The sequence below is a fragment of the Hyperolius riggenbachi genome, chromosome 6 (assembly GCF_040937935.1).
Source record: "Hyperolius riggenbachi isolate aHypRig1 chromosome 6, aHypRig1.pri, whole genome shotgun sequence".
Classification (NCBI taxonomy): Eukaryota; Metazoa; Chordata; class Amphibia; order Anura; family Hyperoliidae; genus Hyperolius; species Hyperolius riggenbachi.
The window spans coordinates 65,579,952-65,603,668 of record NC_090651.1 but is presented as its reverse complement, the minus strand read 5'-3'; the positions used below and the strand labels follow the sequence as shown (position 1 = coordinate 65,603,668).

Genomic DNA, 23,717 nt, shown 5'->3' with positions numbered 1-23,717 from the left:
ACACGAGTGTCCTGGCAGCTAAGGGGACTTTGTCACAACTCAACACACCTGAGAGAACCTCAGATTGAAGATGCCTTTCTTTACCTCCCATGCTGCACGTACAATACAATATTTCCATCACAAGTCCAGTGTCAAGGCCCTCAAAATATGTCTGCTTCCATCTGAGGTCCACCCTTTGAATGGTTTCTGTCAAGTGGTAATACCTTTAAGTACCTGAACGGATTTATTCTGGAGACTACCGTACACTGAGCTGATTTATCTTTAGGATGTTTAAAGAAAGAAGAAAAATAAATTACAAAATAGATTTTCTCCCCCACAAAACACAGAAGTTCTACACACAGAACTCATGTCTGCTTCCATTACAGTTAATGTGAACCTGCCTAAGTTTCAAAAGTCTGTAAACAGACACTGCTGCAAAAGCACAAGGTGCATGCAAGTATGTCTGTTTTATTTCCCAGGCAGTGCAGGCTCAGGTGCATACAGGCCTGGATTTCAAGGACCTGGGGCTTGGATCTAGGTAAGATACTTGCAGATCCCTTTGAGTGCAGCACACTGATAGGTTTATTTTGTATCACCTAAAACCACAAAGCAGGATTGCTGGAAACCCTTCTAGGTGGCCATAAATGGAGGTTCGGTCAGTGTCAAACTATCTCACTAGTGGAACGATTCAGCAATTTGCTGACAATTTTCAGGTCTCACAAATATTATACAAAATCTCACGTTGTACTCTGCACGGAGGAATCTCAACATAGCAAAAGATAGTTAAGGGGAATCTGGTTAATTTTCTTTTCTCTAGATATTATCCACGAGGCTTTACACACAGATGTCTCCCTCCCAAGATTCCTAGCACAGCAACAGTAAGCCTTAGAGAAGCAGGTTCCTTTCTTCCTGTAGGACATCCTCGATTATTGTATAACTGACTGCCTCTCTATTTGCTAATCTGCAACATATGATGTAAGCATCAGGGAATCCTCTAAACCCACATTAGCAAACAGCAATGATAGGACACATTTCTATATGTGTATTTGGACTTAAAGGATACCCGAAGTGACATGTGACATGATGAGATAGACGTGTATGTACAGTGCCTAGTACACAAATAACTATGCTGTGTTCCTTTTTTTTCTTTCCCTGCCTGAAAGAGTTAAATATCAGGTATTTAAGTGGCTGACTCAGTCCGGAAGACTACAGTGTGACCCTTACTGATAAGAAATTCTATAAAACACTTTCCTAGCAGAAAATGGCTTCTGAGAGCAAGAAAGAGGTAAAAAGGGGAATTTCTTATCAGTGAGGGTCACACTGCAGTCTTCCTGTCTTAGTCTTTTAGGGAGAGAAAGAAAAAAAGGAACACAACATAGTTATTTGTGTGCTAGGCACTGCACACACCCATATCTATCTCATCATGTCACTTCGGGTATCCTTTAAGGATGGGAATGTAAAGGTCTGCGTCTGACTCATTCATACACTATAGGGTGCTGTGCACAAAGTATATAATCCCACAGAACTCGCATGGGAAAACCTTTTCCTTTCTGCATTTCTACCATCCTAAGGCAAAGGAGCATTACAACCAATTGTGGTTGTTGGACTTGCCAGGGAAACTTGACTTCCGGCAGTGCACTTTTTCATCTCTAATAAACTCTTATAGGACATCTGTCTGAGACTAAAAAAAAGTGAAATGCAGTACCTGCTTTTATTAGTAATGTCTGTTTGCCGGTGATGTGTCTGGTTGTGCGGCTTGTAAATTTGCACTGGCCTGCATGTGCAGTAGGAGCTTGTGCTGCCACATTTCCTGTATAATTATTCTACCGGTGGTAAAACACTAAATATCACCACTTTCACACCTCCTACACTTCCCACATTTTCAGGGTAGAGAGGGCAAGAAACTGTCTATGTGCCAAATTGCAGCCCCCGAGCCACGCCGCCCAAGAGATTACAGAAACCTATCCCGGGAACCAGCTGGGGGGGTGCAATTTCCACAGAGGTAGTTTGGGTTATCCCCTCTCTATCATTAAATGTGGGCAGTGTAAGATGTGTGGAAGCAGAGAGATTTAGTATTTTACCATCGTAGACATGGTCCCTCAGCAGCTTCGGCGGAACTAGTCGGAAGGGTGCAGGAGCGCCCACGCAGCCGTCCCCAGCCCTCTATACTAATTTATTTAGGTAAGCCCTGCCGACATCTCCTGTTCTTTGCTGATCCTCTTGTTTCCTCTTTTTCTCACCAGGCAGACACTCATCTCACGTTTACTATTATATACATGTTATTTGTATGCATTTTTTCACTTACTGTTTGTATCAAACGTGCACGCTATTCTCCTCTATGAGGTCATATTACCACACATTATTGTGTTGCACCTGTTTTATGGACACCTAGCTCAGGAGAGTGTATTGAATATTGACCTTTTTTGCATATTGATTCATGTGTGCTCTATTCCTATTAGTTTGCAGTGGTGCAGTGTCACTTATTACTCCATTGATTGATTTATTATTGACGCAGCAATATTGTTACCACTGCATCTTAGGAATTGTACTCATCATTTTTACTCTTGGTACACATATTATATAGAATTTTATGCTATATCTTAGATTGTGCTTAGGGCTTATTGTTATTATCATTTATTATATATGGGGCTCATTTGGGCTGGGCATGGTTTTGCCTTGTTTTTAACGCTTGTTAATTGGCCTAATAAAGAGAGATTCGGTATTCACTCTTGGTTTTTGTACCAGTCATTTGGTAGATAACTCATTATCAATAGGGGGTGCCTCTTTGTCTTTTCAATTTTTTAGTCTTTTACCATCGACCGCATAAATAACTTCCCACGGAGCATGCGTGAGGAAGGGAGCTTCCGGGCAGCACGATCAGACATATCTAGAATGAGCGATCTGGCAGCTCGACTAGCCGCCGGAGCAACTCTTCCGCATCCCCACTCGTGTCGAATTCGATACCCGCTCGTCCCCGCTTATCTTCCGCTCGAATCCCTGCCATTGTCCGCTCGTGGGGAACGAGCAGGGAATCGGCGGCGGCGAGATCGGACCTGTCGGATCTTATCAATCGAGCCGCACAGCTTAACACCGCCCTTGACTAGTATTTATAATGACCTTTGAATCACTGAGATGGCGGTGTCCACTCTTCAGAGTGAGCAAGCCCCAGCCCCAGGAAGAGAGCCAATGAGAGCAAGGACAGCACCATCAGAGTGATTAGTTCCGGATCAAATGTCATGACTAAACGGGAGCAAACGGAGTGCACAGCCTGAGAAAGAAGGACATTACTACTAACAAAAGCAGGTATTGCATTTTATTTTTTATTTTGTTCTCGGAATCTGCAGCTCAGGGCAGTAATCCCGTGCCTGAGTGAGTTATATGCAGGAGCTGCTGCAGATCTCTCTGGGGTATGTTTTCTTTCTTGTTTTTATGGTCTAAAAGCTTGTGAAAAATTGCACGGCTTTTAGACCCTGAATCTAGAAATAATCATAACGCCAGAGAGGTTGAGTACTCCTATGAGACCAAATGAACTACTATCTGTGTGTACAAAGTTATGTACATGTGGTAGGAGGATTCATACAGATGAGATAGTTTGTATATGACAAAGCCCTCCATTTAGGACTAACTTTCACACACAAATCCTTTCCTCAATGAAGATTTACCGCACAGCAAAGTGATCAATGGGTTTCTTAATACAATAGCCTGAAAATAAAGCTTACAAAATGTACAAAGTCAGTACAGAATAGAAATAACAAGAAAGGGTTATACACATAATGAATGCATCATTTTTCAATAGTTCAGCTTTTTCTATATAAGGAGGCTCCATTATGCTTTATCAACTTTGTAAATCGTATTTATAACCTGTCCTGCTCACTAGCCGCAAATGCATACAAGACTGGTGGTCCATATTTGTATGCTTGGGCTGATGGTGCCAAACGGCTGAAACTCGCAACACTAGAATTAAACCTGACCTTTCAGCAGAGCAGTTATCCTCTTTATCTAATGTGATTTGTTGTTTGAGTTTAGTGAACATCAAATTATCAAATCTGCTGCTTATTAGGGGTGTGAATTGTCTTTCTCAAAGTTTAGCAGAGAGCTATCTTTCCCCCCTCTGCTGCCAAGATAAAACTTTAACCAGATAATCTCATCACTCCCGGCCAATAGCTTTAGTGTCCAGTAGAGACTTTGGCAGGTTTTTGACTTTCAATAACTATTGACTGAAAATATTTTTGGGGAACGTTAACTGTACAGACACATTCCTCTTGGCAGCCTCTTCTATGGAGAACTTGGGAGAGCTTAGCGGATAATTAAAAAGCCGAGGCTTACTGTTAGCACCAGGGTCTCCGAGATACACAGAAATGATTAGCAGATAACCTCAGGTAAGTGCAGGCACAACAAGGTACCACTGCTTTATGACATAACAGATTCACTTTAATAGTAAGTAGGTACTTAGAACTCAAGCCTATAAATCTTTTAAAACTTAAAATATGAAAATTCTGGATGGAATCAGAAAGTGTTATAATGTCTGCCAGTTTATCGTGGCCATTTATAACCAAATTAGGGAGGTCTTCTTTTACTTTTCTTGCCTGGGACCTCTACTGACCTAAACATGAACCTTGGTGGTCACATGAACAACAAAACTGACGTTTTAACTCTTCCCTACTCTACAAATAAAACAACTTTGTGACTGTTGTCCGTTGCTGCTGGAGAGAGGTTTCCACTTCCTTTCAGTACAGGGAGTGAATCTACCAGATGGGGGCAAAGACAGAACTAAAAAACTCAATAGGTTGTAACAATTTTCCACATCATCCAGAATGAAACAAAATGCGCAATGGCTTGAGTTCAGCTTTAAAGGGAACCAAGCACCACCTTTCCCCCCCCTGGTTTCTAATAGCTATAGGAGCTGCTATGTTCTCCTCTTCTAGCTGCCCATTATTTATTCACAAGGAAGGTGAGAAGATAGCATCTGTGCCTTCTCTAAACTCTTTGAAGTACAGTTTCCCATCTACCCCCTCCCTCCGCTGATGAAAGCTTTAGTTTGCTCTCAGCTAATGTGTGCAATAAAATATTTCCAGTCTTTATCTGCCTGAAATTTCTGTGGTCCAAAGGCCTAGGAGGTAGGGTAATTAAAGTGAATGGGAACCGCATTTTTTTAAAAAATGAAGCAAATACTTACCTAAGGAGAGGGAAGGCTCTGGGTCGTATAGAGCCTTCCGCCTCCTCTCTCTGTGCTCTCTATCCTGTGTTGGCTCCTCCCCCCCCCCCCCCGTTTCATTCCCCCACTGAAAGGGTATTTGGAAGTCTTCGGGAGCCGTGTCCTCCCGAAGACATGCGGCTCCATACTGCACAGGCGTGAGCGTGCAAGAGAGCGTGCTTGCGCAGGTGCCGTACAGGGCCGCCCTTCTGAAGCCTCCTTCAGCCTGGTAAAGCAGTATTTGACTAATTTAGTCAAATACTGCTACCGGGCAAGCCAGCACCGGAACGAGGGGACCAGGAGAGGAGCGGGAAGGCTTTATAGGACCCAGAGCCTTCCCTCTCCTTGCGTAAGTATCTGTCTCATCTTTTTAAATGCGGTTCCCATTCACTTTAAGGCCTCTGCTAAACCATTTAATGCAAAAAGAGGTAAAATTGAAGTTTTTTTTTATATTGAGCCACATTGTTGGCATGCATTTTAAATGTGCTTTCGAGATGCCTTGGGTGCAAAAAAATGGAGCTTGGTTCACTTTAATATGTAGCAACTTCTCTGAGGCACTTTATACCTTGAGTCATTTGTTCCTAGTGAATTCAGACACAGAATGTAGTCCTTACCTAACATTATTCCCTCCACATGGTATAGAGGAAGAATTGGGGCAAAAACTTGAAAAAAAAAAAAAACAATGTATGACAACAGAGGCAGTTTAATTTCAATGCGAAGCGACGCATGATTCCATGGCACAGATATACCAAATTACTAAACAAACATTATGGAGACATATTAAATACAAAGTGTCTTTGCTTTTTTGTTTTCTTCTTTAAAAGTTCAATTTCAAACTAATTTTGTACAAGATTAAGTTTTACATATATTTTTTTTTTTTACATCATTTTAAGATTCCTAGGTAATATCGCAAGATTAAAAAGTTGCCAGTTGCACCGAAATGCAGTTAGGAATTTTTTCCCCCTCGATGTTTCGTATAAAACCAAAATGAAACCTCTGTCTGCAGCATTACAGAAAAAAAGCCACAATTTTACATTCACTCCTTTTAATTCTCACAAATTAAAAAGAAAAAAAAAATCAACCACTTGTCTGGTTTCCTTGTTTTTGCAGTAAAATCTTGACAAAAAGATTTTGTACGCTCGTTTTTGCAGCAGTGAGACTGGTCCTCCGTCTTGCAGTGAAAGAGCGGAAAAAAGAGCCTTGGGCTGCAGGTTTTGGGTCGGTTCCGGGAGTACGAGGAGGTCGGTCCTCGAGGTCCTCTGCAGGACGTGGTGGAAACGCAAGCGCAAAATGGGTTGTGGTTCTCAAAAAAAATGTTCGTTTCACAGCGCAACACAGACTCTCCGTCTTTTGTACCTGGGAAATGTGGTTAAGGATCGACGTCCTCAAGGTCACTTTTTGGGTCTCCAATTATCATTGGAGAGTCAGGACCCTGAAAAATACAGAAAACGGCATAAATAGTGACTAGCTTCCAATGACCAAATCATTATACATTTTATCCTAAAGAGGCTCTGCTAACAAATGGACTCTCGAGAATGTGTGAAGTTTTATCAGTGTGGCTCAGGTGTTCCCCCATGTTTTTATAATACCCTCCAATGTAAGTATGCCCTTAGCTCAAACAGAACCTGTCACTACAGAACTACAGGTAGTCACCAACTTCTAAAACATCCAACTTACTAATGACCCACCTGAAAATGTGGGCACAGGAGAACAAAAGTGTGTGTGTGTGGTACAGGGGAAGAGATTGCACAGCATTTCGATTTATGGAAAGATTCAGGTTAGGAACGAGAAACGACAGTCCCTATCTTGTACGTATACCGGCGACTACCTGTACAGATGTAGCCATTTTATCCATGGTTATAAAGCTGATGTAATGCTTCCTGAGACACTTTCTATGGAACAAACATGCGGATCAAATAAACGGTGAGTTATTATAACCTTGCCATTGGTGAGTGATTCATAAAGTATTTTAGGCTGAGGCTAAACATTAAAGCCAGAAAGACTTGCTAACATTTAAGACCACTGAAACAGTCCCTCCCCCCCCCCCCCCCCTCATATCCTTCCATAGTGAGCAACAGGGCTGCATCTGAGAAAATTTACCATCAATCCCTACTGCCACTCCCAAATCCCCTCCCCAATACACCCCCCCCACCCCACACACACATCAGGGGTGTCTGTACCCTCCTCCAGGATCATATGTGGAAAATAAGGTGGGGGGGGGGGGGGTCACATCAAGCAAAAGTTGGCAGGTAATCAAAGCTTTCTGGCTTAGTCATTTTGTGTAGCATTGACACTCAGAGGAAGAGGGATCCAGGGGTAGGAGCTATGGAGGAAGATTGCTTTTACCAGGTATTTGTAGATTTCCAATCCTGTCTGCAGTAACCCTAAACCTGTACTGTGTTTGCTATACATCTGTCTTGTGCTAGTCCTGCCAGGCTAGTCAGTGGTCACTTGCAGGCACTACCCTGACCAGTCCAGTGGTTGAACCACTGTCAAACTGGTAACTGTGACAATCTATTACTACAACCCAAAAAGTCATTTAATTTCAAGTGCAATAGAACAGAATACAAATGTCCATGTATCAAGCATGCTGCTGAGAAGGAGGACATTTTGTTAACTGTAACGTCTCTCACCTGTTGCATACTTCTGTCTCCATTCTCATTGGCTGGACTGCCCTCTGAGCCATTGCTGCTTCCAGATTGGTCCTTCTCATTAAGCAATGCAGTGGCATAGGCCAATGTATCCTGCAGGTTTAAAAGCAACAAAACCATTACTGCATTGAACTAAAATGTCCTGTTACACATTACAAGGGAAAAAGATTATGTGTACATAGTAATGTTTGAGCCTTCTGCACCTCAGCTGCACTTCATAAAACAATTTATTCTGATGAAACCCAGAGGCTGAAATGGTACTGGATCACTGGTCAATGTAAGTGTCAGAAAATGTTAAGATATGTGGGAGGGGCTTTCGGCTATAGAGCTGCTGTATGAAAGAGTGAAATTTACCCAGAAATCTTTTATCCTCCTAGAGAAGGTTGTCTACACATTATTCCATGTTTAAATCTCTCTTCTCATAGCTCATTTATACGATGCCAATGTTCTGGCTTTTATGTTGAATTCCTTGCTATTTATTTGACATGTACTACACATACAAATCATATCATACGTTTATTTTCACTTCAGATGTCCTTTAAAGGTTACCTGAAGTGACATGTAACACAATGAAATAAACATATTGATATAGTCCACTTCTCCTACTTAGAAAAAGATTTCAGACAATTACTGTTTTCCAGTACAGCAATTGCTGCCTCATGGCTATTAATTAAAATGGCATAGGATTTGCAAATTGCATCTGCTTGCCAAAATATGCAGGAATCAAAACTACCTCACTGCTGTATCCTGCAGGAATTTGCTCACACAAAATACTTTGCATCTCAACAGGGGGCACTGCGTGTAGTCCTCCTCATGGCCCTTAAAATGGGAAACAGGCACCCCCACAAAGCATTCACTACCTGGGAGTGCTACAACTGCCCCTCAGGGCATGTTCTACATTACCAATGTTCTATTTCCCATTAGCAGTGCACATACAATTCATTACCTCATAAGTTTATAATCAGTTTACGTTTGCTTTGTTCACTATAGAATAGGCATAACCTGTATGCAACAAGTCAGTAATTGCAGGTTACATAAACCTTTCACAACACTAATTCCAAAAAGACCACTTTTATTGATGATTAACAGGTTTAACCCTGGAATACCCATAGTAGGTATACATGTGATTTCTGCTGATTCTTTAACCATCTCTGTAGTCTTACCTGGGCAGAGATGGTCCTCTGGAAGGTCTTGGCTGTGGAGGTCTCGTTGGACACATTACTCTGTGGAGCCCAGCAATGCTCAGACATCTGCCAGGGGGAAAAACAAGAAGAAAATATAATGACGTACTACACTAAATGGAAGATCTTAATCTCAGACTGCACTACATAGTTTATAAAAGGAATCTCATCAATAAGAAACGAACGTAAGAAGGAGTAAGGACTACAAGCTTCTGAAAGGAGTCACGTGACTGTACAGCTCAGGCAATATGTGAAACCGATACAGTTATGAGTGTAGCTGAAGGATCTAGGAAAACCTGCATACTGCTATCATGGTAGCATTCCACTTCTAGATCATTATTGTACCATCTGGAAAACTACCAGGATTAGTAAAATTGGTTCAGATGCATTATGCATACCTCACAACTTTTTGAGAGGAGAAAGAGGGACACTTAAGCCACGCCCCTGCCACACCCCTGATCATGCCCCCATCACACCCCTAGACACGCATACCATAAAGATTTCATTAAAAAAATAGGTTTTATAATTCCACCCACACTGGTCCTTTCTATCCTTGTTCATTTTCCTTCATATTAACATTTTAAAATTAGTAATATATCAATTTAAAGGATGGGAATAAAGTTTAGAGTCAAACTTTTTTTTAGTAGAGAAATTTATGTATTTACATAGAAAGAGGGACAAAGTCCTGAAAGAGGGACAAATGAAGAGGAAAGAGGGGCAGGGCTCCCAAAGAGGGACAGTTGGGAGCTATGGCATTATGTGTCAGCTCCCTTTGTAAAAGGGAGGGATGATGCAGAAGATCCGAGACTCAGAGTGCATTCAGCAGTGATTTATGCTTTCCAGGAATCTCCGGCAATTCCAAAAGCACTCAACGACAAAGCCTATAGAGATGATCCCACAGGAGTGATTGTGATTTGCCAAATCACCATCGTCCTGCTTGCAGTATTTTTGGAGCAATTTCATAAGAGAAAGCAGGGCCCGATATTGCTTTCCTGAAACCGCTCTGCTGTCAAGTGCCAAAATCGCTCTTAAAATCATTAGTGTTTTTTAGAGTGTTTTGTCATCATACCGTAAATGGATTCCAGGTCTTAGGGCTCGTTTCCACGGGGGCGATTCAGAGTGATTCCCCACACTTGAATTTGGATGGACAATTCCAAATGTGTGAGGAAAAATAAATGGACGGTCAGAAACATTTTATCATATCATGTGTGCAAATCCCCATTAGCTGTGCATGGCATGGCCAGCGGGGATATAAGTACAGCCTTAGGGCCAGTGCACACTAAAAACCTCTAGCAGATCTGAAAACCGCTAGAGGTTTTAGAGCAATTCTAAGCATGTTTAGAGAGGTTTTCTAAACATGCCTAGCGTTTTTTTGGAGTGTTTTTGTGTAGCACATTTCAAATATTGTTACTGTAAAGCTGTTACTGAACAGCGTCTGTAACAAAAACGCCTGGAAAACAGCTCTGATCTAGCGTTTTTCAGAGCAGTTTGAGCTTTTCCTATACTCTAACATGGAGGCAGAAACCAGAGCCAGATCTTCAACCAGGCACTACAAGCTCCTGCTTAGGGCCCCATTAAGGGTCAAAATGGCCTGTAATGTGCTTGTACACAGCATGTAATTTGCTGTTCTTACATGCCTGCTCCTGCTAAGGGGCCCCAGAATGTACTCATCGGGCGGGCAGCAGAGCAGCTCTTTTGCTATTTCACCTGCCTGCACGCAGCAGCTAACAGTTTCTGCAAGGCTGAGCATCTGCGTTACCATGGTAATGAGACGCTCTCCACTCCAGCCTGCACCACTCGACTCTAGTCAGCGTGCTCGCTGTGGCTGGGTGAGGCTGCTGACCTCATTGCCCCACTCCTGATGTGTGCGTCTCCTTCCCTCCAGTCAGCAGCACATTCCTTTTACTTCTGGCATCTCCCTCCAGCTCCAGCTAATACCAAGGAGAGACGAGAGGCAGCTGAGCACGCCCCATCCCCACATCAAACAGGTTGGAAAGAGAAATCCCTCCATCCTGCCCCATGCTGCAGAGGCTGTGTCTGTGTGGGGCTGTGTGACCTCGGATGGATGTTGTGATTACACTGGCACAGCTCAGCCAGACAGACAGGTAATAAAGTGCAGCAGATAATCTGCACACACATTAAAAATCAGTGGAGCTGCTAACCTGATGTGTGATTCCTGACAGCTTTCCTGTGTTTTAGCCTGTGTTTGTAAATGGCATTTTCCATGTGAAGGTGCCCACAAGTTAGATGATGATGTATGGGCAGATTGACCAAGAGACAGATCTCTCTTTGATCGAATCTGATCCAAGAGAGATCTGTGGCTGCCCATACACCACAGACCGATTCCTGAGAGAGATTTTAGTATGAAATCTATTGGGACTCAGTCTTGTGATGCCGCCTCCATTGCTGCCCCAATAATGTGAATGCCCCCCCATGCAATTAATACCGTACCTGTCCTCTGTGTCCTGCCGTGGTCCCCATTCATCTTCTGCATTGCGGACGGGCTTCCGGCATTCAGCACGTGGGGTGTGTGCCGTCACGCTGCATAATCTACAGAAGCCAGCGGCAATGCAGACGATGCACAGAGACCAAGGCAGGAGACAGAGGATAGTTCGTGTTTGCCACGCATCCCAATATCCCACGTTGTTACTGCCGTGCACCCCATCAACTGTGTCATCCAGTGTCTTGCAGCATGTCCGATCGATACATTTGACTAATTTCGGGCTGAAATTGGTCAAATCGGGCATGCATGTGGTGGCTCCGATTCGATAATTATCAAAGCGGATGCTTGATCGCTCACCAAGTCGAGTGATTCCCTGAGTCTCCCCCTGAAATGCTTATGTGTTGTTTAATGTACAGATGTTTGCTTTATGTGCATGATTAGTGATTGTGTTTATTAGTGGGCTATCTTTTACACTTATACAATATTTTTTCCCAAACCTGGCATGCTTTTAAATTGTACCTGAGACTAATGGTACACAAGCATTTAAAATTTAATAAAATGTAAACTTATTTGGGGCTTCCTCCAGCCCCCCGATAGTCCATGGGTTTCCTTTGTGTCTGGTCCCATTCATACTCCCACTGTCCTCCCAGCACATGCACATGCTTGGTTGTACTCCCATAGTTGGGAGTGCTCTGCGCATGCGCAGTTACGAGCCCGAACACTGATGGTCATAGGAAGGCGACCAAGCACATACGTGAGCATGCGCAGTAGATCCCAACTACTGGGGTGGAAAGCAGGGGAACAGATGGGACTGGGCACACATTGAGGGAGCCCATGGTCTACAGGGGGCTGGAGGAAGCCCCAGGTCAGTAGAAATGTTTGTGTACTACTTGCTTTATGTATCAGTGCATGATTGACTAGTGTATATCGAGAACAGGGTAAGGGGTTTTGCTGGGATTGTGAATTCGTTTGTCTGTCTCACACCTTGTGGAAATAGGCAGTGCAGTTTTTTTTTAATTATCTGCATTTGTCTATTGGGGACACGCGGTGCCTGCATTTGTCTATTGGGGACATGCGGTGCCTGCATTTGTCTATTGGGGACACGCGGTGCCTGCATTTGTCTATTGGGGACACGCGGTGCCTGCATTTGTCTATTGGGGACACGCGGTGCCTGCATTTGTCTATTGGGGACACGCGGTGCCTGCATTTGTCTATTGGGGACACGCGGTGCCTGCATTTGTCTATTGGGGACACGCGGTGCCTGCATTTGTCTATTGGGGACACGCGGTGCCTGCATTTGTCTATTGGGGCACGCGGTGCCTGCATTTGTCTATTGGGGACACGCGGTGCCTGCATTTGTCTATTGGGGCACGCGGTGCCTGCATTTGTCTATTGGGGACACGCGGTGCCTGCATTTGTCTATTGGGGACACGCGGTGCCTGCATTTGTCTATTGGGGACACGCGGTGCCTGCATTTGTCTATTGGGGCACGCGGTGCCTGCATTTGTCTATTGGGGACACGCGGTGCCTGCATTTGTCTATTGGGGACACGCGGTGCCTGCATTTGTCTATTGGGGACACGCGGTGCCTGCATTTGTCTATTGGGGCACGCGGTGCCTGCATTTGTCTATTGGGGCACGCGGTGCCTGCATTTGTTGATTGGGGACACGCGGTGCCTGCATTTGTCTATTGGGGACAAATGTTGGATGCATTTATCTATTAAAAGCACATGGTGGCTGCATTTGTTGATTGGCACACACAGTGGCTCACGGTGGCTGCATTTGTTGATTGGGGGAATACAGTGTGTGTGGGGAGGGCCCAAATCTGGTACTTTGCTTAGGGCCCCATTTGGCCTTAATCCGGCTCTGGCAGAAACGCCTCAGAAAGCTAAAAAATGCTGCAGCCACCGAGTTTGCGTTTGTGGAAATAACAACCAGGTCTGGTGTGCACCATCCCATTCCCATTCATTAGCCAAGCGGTTTTCCCCTTGCAAGCATTTTAAAAAACGCTCCAGAACTGCTCTGGTGTGCACCAGCCCTCTTATCTCAAAAGTATTCTGTCCATCAAAAAGCAGCGTCATTGGCTGAAATATTTTGAGGTGGATTTTGACCCTAATCAGAGTTTTCTGTATAGTCCTAATTGCTGAATCTTTTTTTAGAAGCAGCAGCCACAATCTGAGCCGCAGTATTCTCCTCCTACAGACACTAAAGCCTATCACAAATACCCAATCTAGGCCAATTTTACCACTTCCATGTAGTCCTCTCTCTTTATGATGGCCTACCTATCCCCTACCACACAGTGACTACTCAATATTTCACAGCACCACCTAGTGTTTCCACCCCACCCTTTAGATTGTAAGCCTCTGGCAGGGTCCTTCACTCCCTAGTGTAATCTACAGGATCATGTGCTCCTGTCCTATGACAGCCTGTACTTGTAATATTGGGCCTACATAACCAGCCCATATTGCATGATCATGTATTTTGTACAATGTGCATGTATAACTTTGTTCTATGTGTATAACCTTATGTCTGTCATCCTTGTATCATTGTATATATTTATTGTCCAGCGCTGCGTAATATGTTGGCGCTTTATAAATACAATAAATAATAATAATAATAATAATAAAAGTATGAGGGCCAACATTTTAAATACTTTCCACAGATTGCATAGATTGTCATACTACATGGAAGCTGTAGGCCAATCTATATTTGATGTGTGCACTCGCAATAAGCCCACCCAGGATGGAGCCACTTTTCATTCTTATGATCCAGCTTCCTGTAGGTGGGGCTTATGCTGCAAAAGTGAGGTTGTGCCCGCACTGTATGATACGGGGAAAAGAAAGTAGCAGTTACTAGTAATGGAGCAGTGTACCTTCTTTTGCAGCCATTGCACAGCCCAGCTCCAGTGGTGAGAATTCTCTTTGAAATATTCCTTGGCAGCTGCACATCTGAAACACACAGAACACAGAGTATAGCTTCTTGTACTTAGTCCCTAAACTTTCCCCAAGCGTTCATGTTCCATACTTACTTTTGAGCTAAAGTGACGAGGAACTTCACACACTGGTAACACCGGCTGCTGTCTACATGATTGCTGTGATGCATCAGAGCTACAGGCATGAAAAAGAAAACAAGTCTGGAGCTAGTTGCATAAAAGTGTTAAGCTTTGGCAGTCAGTCGACCATCTTATTTGATCATTATTATCGAATCGGATAAAATTCGGTGCTGACAAAATCTTGCCCGATTGACGATGTGACCAATTTGGGGGTGAAATTGGTTGCATGCATCGATCGGACATGCTGGGAAATCTTGGGCCGACATGCTCGATCCGGTGTCCGGCCGTAACGGCGTGCAATAATTGGGAATGAAAAATGTGACGGCAACCCTTGGCCGCATTCCCCCCAAATGTAGATGTACCCTCCCAGAGCCCCTGCATTAATTCGAGGCCCACATGATTGCCGACACATTACACGCGAGCCACGTGTGTGCAGTAAGCCGGCAACCACGTTGGGCACGAACAAGGAAGAGAAGTGTGGACGATCAGCAGACACCGTACAGGTAAAGTATTAATGCAGGGGGCATCCACATTTGGGGGGACGCGACTCGATTTCCAAAATATTTCATGCTGAAACCGATCGTGAATTGGCATTTGGTTTATGATAGCCAACAGATCTCTCTCCCATCAGAGACAGATCTATCTACTGATTGTTTGGCCACCAAAATCGCTAGATGTATGGGTACCTTTGTTGAGTATGGCATAAGCCCCACATAAGTAAAAGTCATCTTTTTTGGCACAGTGTGATTTAAACCACCCTGGCGTTCTATTAAGATTGCCAGGGCGGCTGCTCAGCAGTATTTTTTGAATTTTTTTTAAAAATCATGTAGCTAGCCTAGCGACGGTTACGCGATGGGTAGCGGCGCATCAGCGGCGATCGTCCCGAACACGCAGCTAGCAAAGTGCTAGCTGCGTGTTTTGTTTTGTTTTTAAATTAAGAAAATCAGCCCACCAGGGCCTGAGCGGTGCCCTGCGGCGGTTATAGACGAGCTGAGCTCGTCCATACCGCTAAGAAGGTTAAGTATACGTACATTAAATATTTTAAGTACTATTTTATGCAGTGACCTCTGTATTGGTAAACTCCACTTTCAAGTATCTCTGCTTTGATACCGGCAATCAAAATTCATTACATTTTAGTTCCCTAAGCTTACCTAACAGCCCATCAGACTCGAAGGTAAACTTCAGCCTCTGCAACTGGATGGTGTCCTCAATCACCTGCAGAATCAAGAAGAGAGATTTGTATGCCTTCCCAGAATCAGCTGCTCAGTTACAGAGCAATGGGCACACCTCAGTGACTGTTCCTGCCAGCGTACAGATCATTTCCGACATAACCGATCTGCTCCTGATCAATAACGGGATCGATAATCAGACAATTTCTGCACAATATTGTTTCTATTATCGATTTTGTACAGTAATGATATTAACGTTGAGGGAATATAAATAAATAGAATTTCATTCACAAAAGTGGTCAGTTAAAGGTCAGGTAGAGGCTTTATCCTGCACACCCACCAGAATCTCCAGCAGCAGTGTGAACATGTTCTTCAGCTCATGCGGAGGAGCGCTCTCCAGCTGGCTCTGCAGAGACATCACACAAACAAGGGACAACAATTACACAGAGCCCAATATATTCCAGTCTGCTACATGTCTGATCTTGAGAATATCACACACCACAAGCAATGTGAATGTTGATGTATTTATATGGAAGCAACCATCAAAATGAGTCAGGAGTCAAAACATCTTGCTTTCTTTTACAGACAAAACAGGAAGGGAGGTGCTTTTGTCTGGGTACCAAATGACAAGATTTCCCTTGATTTCTTACGGGTAACATCAGAGTAAACAAAAAAAAAAATGTCATCAACAGGGACTTGGGAAGCTTTAAGGAAAAAAGTGTACCTGGAGCGTTAAGAGACCTTAGAAGAGGTCCCCTCTTCAGCTAGCCATTCCAGTGCTGAGATCCTCTGAACCTATTCAACAATGGCTTGTCGCATAGGTTCACTCAGCCGCACTCCCGTCTGCGTACAAGCACAGCTGCACTGCGCATGTCGGCCAGCGCCTGCGCGGTAGCATGGAGCGGCCCTCGTGCACAGGTGCTTTGTGCAACTGCGCTGGACGTCAGTGTGCCTGTGCAGTGAGGCCGAGCTCCTTCATGGATAGTAGTGTGGCTGTGACTAAGAAGAGGAACCAGGCTCAGTAGAGGAATACATACATAGAGGAATCCTATAACGTATGGCTTAGAGCATGAGACCCTTAATCTCAGGGTCGTGGGTTCAAGACCCCAGCAAAGAGAGGTTGGTAAAGTGTGGAATTTAACTTTATGTACTCAGATGACCAATCAGGTTAGATATTTTTCATGTTATTTGAATACTGGTTATAACTCTTCTCTATGTAATTTTTGTATATTCTTTGTATGTAAATGCAAGAATAGATATTTATATAAAAAGAATCCTGGTCTGTTATGTCATTAGGGATGTCTGCAATATCACATATACATATTGTTGGTATGACCGTGGCTGAGAGCCCATCTGACCGACCCTAGGAGAAATGACTCTTAAAGCGGTATAAGACCCTGACATAATAGTCAAAAACATGTTTTCCAACTTTTTATATGCCATACGGTTATCATATTTGCTTTTGATCATAAGTATTAGTATTCATTTAGAAATTATACGTTCCCAAAGTACACTTTTTTTTTTCTGAGAGCGGACATGGCATTTTATTTATGTTCTAAAGTAAGCAGAAATGCTTTATAAATGTATGACTTTGTTCAGCAGAGCCTGCAGTGTCAGAGAAGTGTTTATTTACATTCCTCACTTGATACAATTAAATACAAGATAACATTATCTAAAGTTCATGCGTCCAACTTTGCTGGCAGGGAACTTCTAAGTCCTGTGTGTAACCCTTTGAATGCTGTTCTAGTAAAAAAAAAAATGCTGGTTGTATATAATATCCTGTAAATCTATTACAGCAAAGAAGAAATGCTGGGTTTCATTCTGCTTTTACGTTTAGTATTCTCCACATTTGATTTCCCTATTGTATATAAAAGACTGGCACTGTATGTTATAAGTACCTTGATGAAGTGCAGCGTGGTGAATGAGAACCGCTCATTACAGAAGCAGCAGTAAACCAGCATCTCTATGAGCACAGAGAGTGACCCGGGCAGCTCCCGCATGGCATACATCACCTGCAAAACAGACAGCACAGAGATGTATGCATGTGCTTACTCTATGTACATATGTGTACACAAACCATGTGTGCACAAAGCAACCTACCTCCAATAAATAAGCCTTTCCCTCTGGCATGAACATCAGAGCTTCCACTTCTGGGTGCAGAGCCATCAGGGGGCCATGTATGGTAACTGGAGCCTGAGGCCTGTCGACAGCAGGAGCTGGGTGATGAGAGAACACTACATCAGGGTGTATTCTAACAGTCAACAGCAGAGGCTTGTCAAATAGCTCCTCCTACCGAATATATGCATGTAAAACATCCCATATAACAGGTATATTATACACCCTCTTCGCAATGTCTACTATTTACCAAGTGACAGTTTTTTACAACTAACAAGTATTGATTGGTTATTATGGTAATGTACAAGCCATTGCCTTCTGATAAATTGCAGGCTTTAACTGGAAGCAGGGCTGGGCCGAGGCATAGGCTAGAGGCTCCAGCCTCAGGGCGCAGTGTAGGAGGGGGCGCACAATTCATTCAGCTGTCTTTGCTAATTGTGTTTGAAGCAGAAAGAAATAAGAAAAGGGGATACATGGCAGTGACTGCAAGCCAAATAACTAGATATTAAGGTGTTGGGGAGGTTGTGGGCCCTGTGGCGCCTCTTAGTTTAATAAGAATCCGTGTATGACAGCTGGGGTGGGAGGGATGGAGGGGCGCACTTTGGTGTCTCAGCCTTGGGTGCTGGAGAACCTTGTCCCGGCTTATTCCAAGCTTTCCTTTGGTAAGTTTACACTGCGTCAGCAGGTGTCTACAATACGCGATGTTGTCATTTGAGATCACACCCAAAATAACTATCTGTGCCATGCATGGCTATGGTATTCAGATGCATGACGCAATATTATGCTGCATGCCATCCACTTTCCCCCCGCATGCGAATTTGGATGCAACCCATTGACTTCAATAGGTTGAAAAAATTGCATCCGAATTTGCACGCAGGGAATCGGACCGGAATTGCAGCAGTGGAAACTGGCCCTTTAACTGAATTATGCCAAAGCATGGGCGTGAAACAGTGGGCTATGACCTACTAACTAGACTAAACATGTGCACACTATTATCTCCTATACCTGTTCCATCTAGCATGTGTGCGAGTCTCATTGTAGGGATTATGCTATATGGTAGGAATTAAGCTAGGTACAGACGATGCAATTTTCTGACAGATTTACTGTCAGATCGATTATTTCCAACATGTACGATTTTTTGTTTACTTCTATAAAAAAAATAGTTTGAAAAATCAAATCGGAGATTGGACATGTTGGAAATAAACAGTAAATCTGTCAGAAAATGGCAACATGTGTACCTAGCATTAGATTGTGACATGGCTATGTACTCTGTTAAGTACTGCGGAAGATGTCAGTGATATTTAAATGAATTATAATAAATAGTCCTCTTTTTACCTTCACCAACAATGAAAAATATGGGAAGGAGAACCGAGCTTTAAAGAGAAACTCATAACCAAGAATTGAACTTCATCCCAGTCAGTAGCGGATACCCCATTTCCCATGAGAAATCATGGGATCATCATGGGGCTCTGTATGGATGATATTGTGGTGAAACCCCTGCCACCGAACACTGCTATTCCAGCGCAGGAGACTTGGGCGCAGCCAGCGCCACCATAGGCCGTAATAGGAATTACGACTATAGCGGTGCACAGGGAGTAACTTCGGTGCCGTCAGAAGATGGGGCTGAAGTTAATTTTAAAACACTAAAATTCGGCCTCCAGCAGTTGCTGGAAGCCAAATTATTTCCTTCCCCACTATCCATGGCGGCCTGGAGGGCGATTATTATTTAACGAGGCGGGAACTTGTGAGGCAGCAGGATCAGCCATATACCAGCTGTATCCTGCTCCCAAGTTTCCTGCGCCAATTCCTCTAGTACACCCTCCCACAGTGTGATGTCAGGACCATGGTTCTGACATTACACTGTGGGAGCCTTGTTGCATTGTGGGAAATAACAGCTGTTTATAGCGGTTTCCAACTGCCAAAAAAAAAGCATCACCTGCCAGTAGTAAAAATGTCAGAATGTAAATCAGGGAGAGGAAAGATTTTACAACGCGCAAACACTGACTAAATCATTTATACATAATTATTGTAAAAATGAAGCAGTTTAATACATTATTTTAACTGGAGTTCATCTTTAAATGACAGACTTTTGCAGCACTGATCAATATTTATAGTGATTTTATACCACAAGTGGAATTTCCATTCAATTTTACTCCTCTACAACCAAATGTGTATGCAATCCTATGAAAACATATCTCTTCTATGGCATCTTCATAGTGTTTCATGTAAATGTCCTTTCATTACACCTGTGTGCACCACTACCAGTGCTTGACGTCTACACCTGCAAAACAATGAAGGTATTTTGCCCACATAATGTGCAGAGAAGCTGATTCAGCTATAGTCATGTCTTACCGGACGTCATGTGGGAGGAGATATCAGTGTGGAGGACCAGCAATGCAATTGTGTTGTGCAGATAACCAAATTCCCGGGCCTGTGCAGAATTCCACCGGCGATTCTGGAGAACAGAAGCAACCAAACAAATGTACTGAGAGGAACACAGCAGTTACTCTATGTCAACTTATTACTGCAGGAAAAACGAAAATGCTACAAGCTAAAAGTAAGACATAAGATTGCGCTGTTACTATATAGAACAAAACAGAAGCACGTGTCTGAATGGACAGCCCAAAATACAGAACTTCTAGAGAGTGGGCAGATCCAGGCAAAGCAATACTTTTTGCCCTTGAAAGTAACTATGTTATCTCCAGTGCCTGTGCAAAGAACAATGCATTAATACAACAATTCAGGATGCAAGTGGAGTCACTATATACACCGTACCTGGTTATTTTTCCGGTTGGGACCAAGAAGGAAATTAATGAAATGTCGCAGAGCAGAGTACTTCAAGAGCAGTTCCACCGCACGTATTCCTTGCTGTATAACAAAAGACAATAAAGACAATGAGTGTTACACAGTGCATGAAGTGACCCTATTGCCAGATACTGAAACAGGTGGAGCAACATGTGGAGCAGTTTATGCAGAGCGACCAATCAGGTTACAGCTATGAGTCAATGAAATGATTCTAACTGGTTACTCTGAAAGACTGTTTCGTGCTCCAGTTGTCTTTACAGCTATTGAAGAGTTTCTAAAGCCAAATAGACAGAGACTGTAAAGACAGGCTCTGTCTGAAAGATGGAGGATTGGGGGAGTCGCGGGGTTAAATACTCATCTGTCCTGATGTCTTCCCTTCAGGCAGGTGATCGCTCCGCCTCCCTTTAAGAATGAGCCCTAGACATTTTTTTTCAAAATTGCCGCCAAGGCTTTGGCCTTGCCCACCTGTGTGGCTGCAGCCCGCCCCCAGGAAGCCACCAATCAGGCCGCGGCTACCGTGATGGGGGCAGGCTGCAGCCACACCGGCGGAGGTTTTCAAAGAGCTTCGGAAGTCTTTGGAAACAAGGGCGCCACTGCACTGCTGATGAGAGGGGTCAGAGCGTTTCCTCTGCCCCAAAGACGTCTGGACAGGTACATATTTAATGTCATTACAGGCTCAGTCTATTTAAACCTTAAAGGGGCACTACAGCGAAAAACTGTAAAATTTAGAATATGTGCAAACATATTCAAATAAGAAGAATATTTTTCCAGAGTAAAATGAGCCATAAATTACTTTTCTCCTATGTTGCTGTCACCTAAAGTAGGTAGTAGAAATCTGACAGAAGTGACATGTTTAGGTGATTTTCAGGGATATATTTATTTTCAAAAGCACTTAGTGAATGGCAGTTGCTCCGTCCAACTGCCAAGAAACTGTGTAGCGAGCAGGGAAGCTGGCCAGCATCATTGTTTAAATCCTTTTTCGGGAATATCTTTATAAAGAATAAAAGCCTTGCTGAGAATCCCCTATAAAGAGATGGACTAGTTCAAAACCTGTCACTTCTGTCAGATTTCTACTGCCTACTGTAAGTGACAGCAACATAGGAGAAAAGTCATTTATGGCTCATTTTACTCTGGAAAAAATGTACTGATTCGTTTATGCTTGCACATATTTTAAATTTTACAGTTTTTCGCTGTAGTGCCCCTTTAAGTACTCTTTAAATTAGCATTATGCTAGGTACACACCATACAATTTTCTGGCGGATTTACCTGCCAGAATGATTATTTCCAACATGTCCGATCTGAATTTCGATTGTTTTTTTCGATTTTTTTTAACCGATTTTCATAGAACTGAATGAAAATCGATCGAAAAAAACAATGAAAAAAAAAAAAACGATCGGAAAATCGATCGAAATTCAGATCGGACATGTTGGAAATTATCGATCTGGCAGGTAAATCTGCCAGAAAATTATATGGTGTGTATCTAGCATTATGGTAGAGAAACTAAAGTAGTAGAAAGTTTACCTCTTATAGAGGGAAAACAATGTGATGAAACGGTTGCTTCAACTCCCCCTTCTCCCCAAAGTGTACAACTAGAGGTAATGATACTTCCATTTTTAGGTGATGTTATTGTGCACAAGGGTTCCTTATAATTATACATGTGTTTTCATAATGAGGTATGAAACTACAAGAAAAAGAACTCCAAGCTCCTCTCATCATACAAACAGTGTTATTTTTTGATTTGTACCTTCTGTACAAAGTTGCTGAAGAGGAAGAAGTACTGCGCACAGTTCTTGCAGCTTTCTGGCACATCTTTATCCAGCAAGCTGAGCAGCATTTCAACTAGCATGTGGATGCCGTTCACCTGTAGGGGGCGATAACAGCAAGGTGAGGAGGCTGAACCTAAGAGCCTCTACTAATTTTACATCATAGGAACAGGAAAGCAGTCGTTACCTTGTCTCTGTGCAGCAATGCTCCATCTAAAGTCTTCTCCAAGATGGTGGCCACCGCACACCTCACCTCCCGAACGCCGCACTCCAGCAGGAACACCCTGCAAAGGGTTACAAGAATAAAAAGATTTTAAAAAATTTGCCTTCCTAAAAAACATAGATCACCTACATATACAAACATTTAGATTTGAAGCCCTGTTTCTACTCCTCCTGATGCATTCTAAACAGGGAGGATGGCTGCCCCTTGTAATGACCTTGCAAGGTGTGCAGACATTCCAAGCATGCAGCAGCTGTGTGTAAGGCTTACATTAACCTGAAGAAGTGTCTCCAGGCCACGAAACGCATTGTGCTTCCTTTTTCCATTAAACAGTTTAATAGTTTTAAATATTTTGGGTGCCTTGAGCTAGAGGAATCCTTGTGTTTTAACCCCAATTGGTAAATTTATTTTTTTTAAATGCAGTTTTTGGAGAAGCGACCACACTATCATCTAAAGGCCGAGAGGGGAAGGTACGCTCCCACAAGAGTTTGTACTGATTGCATGTGGAGGAACCAGAAAAGCTGTAATGACCTAAATGTAGGCTTATTGACTGATTGTTTGCGCACTCTAAAACTACACTAACATTTGGCTCCCGTTATTCCCGGGTATCGGTTTTATCTCCACACAAAACAAGTACAGAGGTCTCACCTTTTCAGGAATAGAAGAAGCGGTTACCTCTGTTGTATTAGAGTGCATGGACCCCGAAAGCGTGAAATATCAAATAACAAAAAAGTAAAAAACTGTCCATCCACTTGATTAAAGTGCCACTCCAGGCACTAGCTTTTGTTGTTGACTAGTGTGGGCATCCAGCTGCAGAGTTTTGGTCTGTATGGATGCTCTGTGTTCAGTGGACGTTAAAATTTGCAAATGTGAATGAAAGAAAAAACAGAAGACAAAACATAAGTACCATGAGCCTAATGGCCCATACTCACAGGCAACTTTTTTGGCCTGTCGCCAGCATGCGTGAGCGTGTGCGCGGCAGGCCGGCGACAGCTCGTCGCCAGGTCCCTCCGCATACCCACGGCGGAGGGACCTGGCAACTGATGCGGCGGAAGCTGTCGCTGTTGCTCCTCCCCCCGCCGGAAGCCCAATGTATTCCTTTCTTGTTGCTGTCGCTAGTCTGCGTACTCATGCGGACTAGCGACA

General features: G+C 43.4%; 1 protein-coding gene across 3 annotated transcripts in view; it reads right to left on the bottom strand.

The window, feature by feature from the left end:
- Positions 1 to 5,858: 5,858 nt before the first annotated feature.
- USP24 (ubiquitin specific peptidase 24) overlaps positions 5,859 to 23,717 on the bottom strand; it is a 273,414-nt gene continuing 255,555 nt past the window's right edge. For all 3 annotated transcript variants that reach the window (XM_068239422.1, XM_068239420.1, XM_068239421.1), the window contains exons 55-67: positions 22,539 to 22,635; positions 22,333 to 22,449; positions 20,559 to 20,651; positions 20,136 to 20,238; positions 17,769 to 17,884; positions 17,567 to 17,680; positions 16,009 to 16,074; positions 15,651 to 15,714; positions 14,476 to 14,554; positions 14,320 to 14,395; positions 8,988 to 9,074; positions 7,807 to 7,917; positions 5,859 to 6,605 (exon numbers count right to left, since the gene is read on the bottom strand). In XM_068239422.1, coding sequence (XP_068095523.1) covers positions 6,543 to 6,605; positions 7,807 to 7,917; positions 8,988 to 9,074; positions 14,320 to 14,395; positions 14,476 to 14,554; positions 15,651 to 15,714; positions 16,009 to 16,074; positions 17,567 to 17,680; positions 17,769 to 17,884; positions 20,136 to 20,238; positions 20,559 to 20,651; positions 22,333 to 22,449; positions 22,539 to 22,635 — 1,186 coding nt within the window. In that variant the 3' untranslated portion in view covers positions 5,859 to 6,542. The remainder of the gene's footprint in view (positions 6,606 to 7,806; positions 7,918 to 8,987; positions 9,075 to 14,319; positions 14,396 to 14,475; positions 14,555 to 15,650; positions 15,715 to 16,008; positions 16,075 to 17,566; positions 17,681 to 17,768; positions 17,885 to 20,135; positions 20,239 to 20,558; positions 20,652 to 22,332; positions 22,450 to 22,538; positions 22,636 to 23,717) is intronic.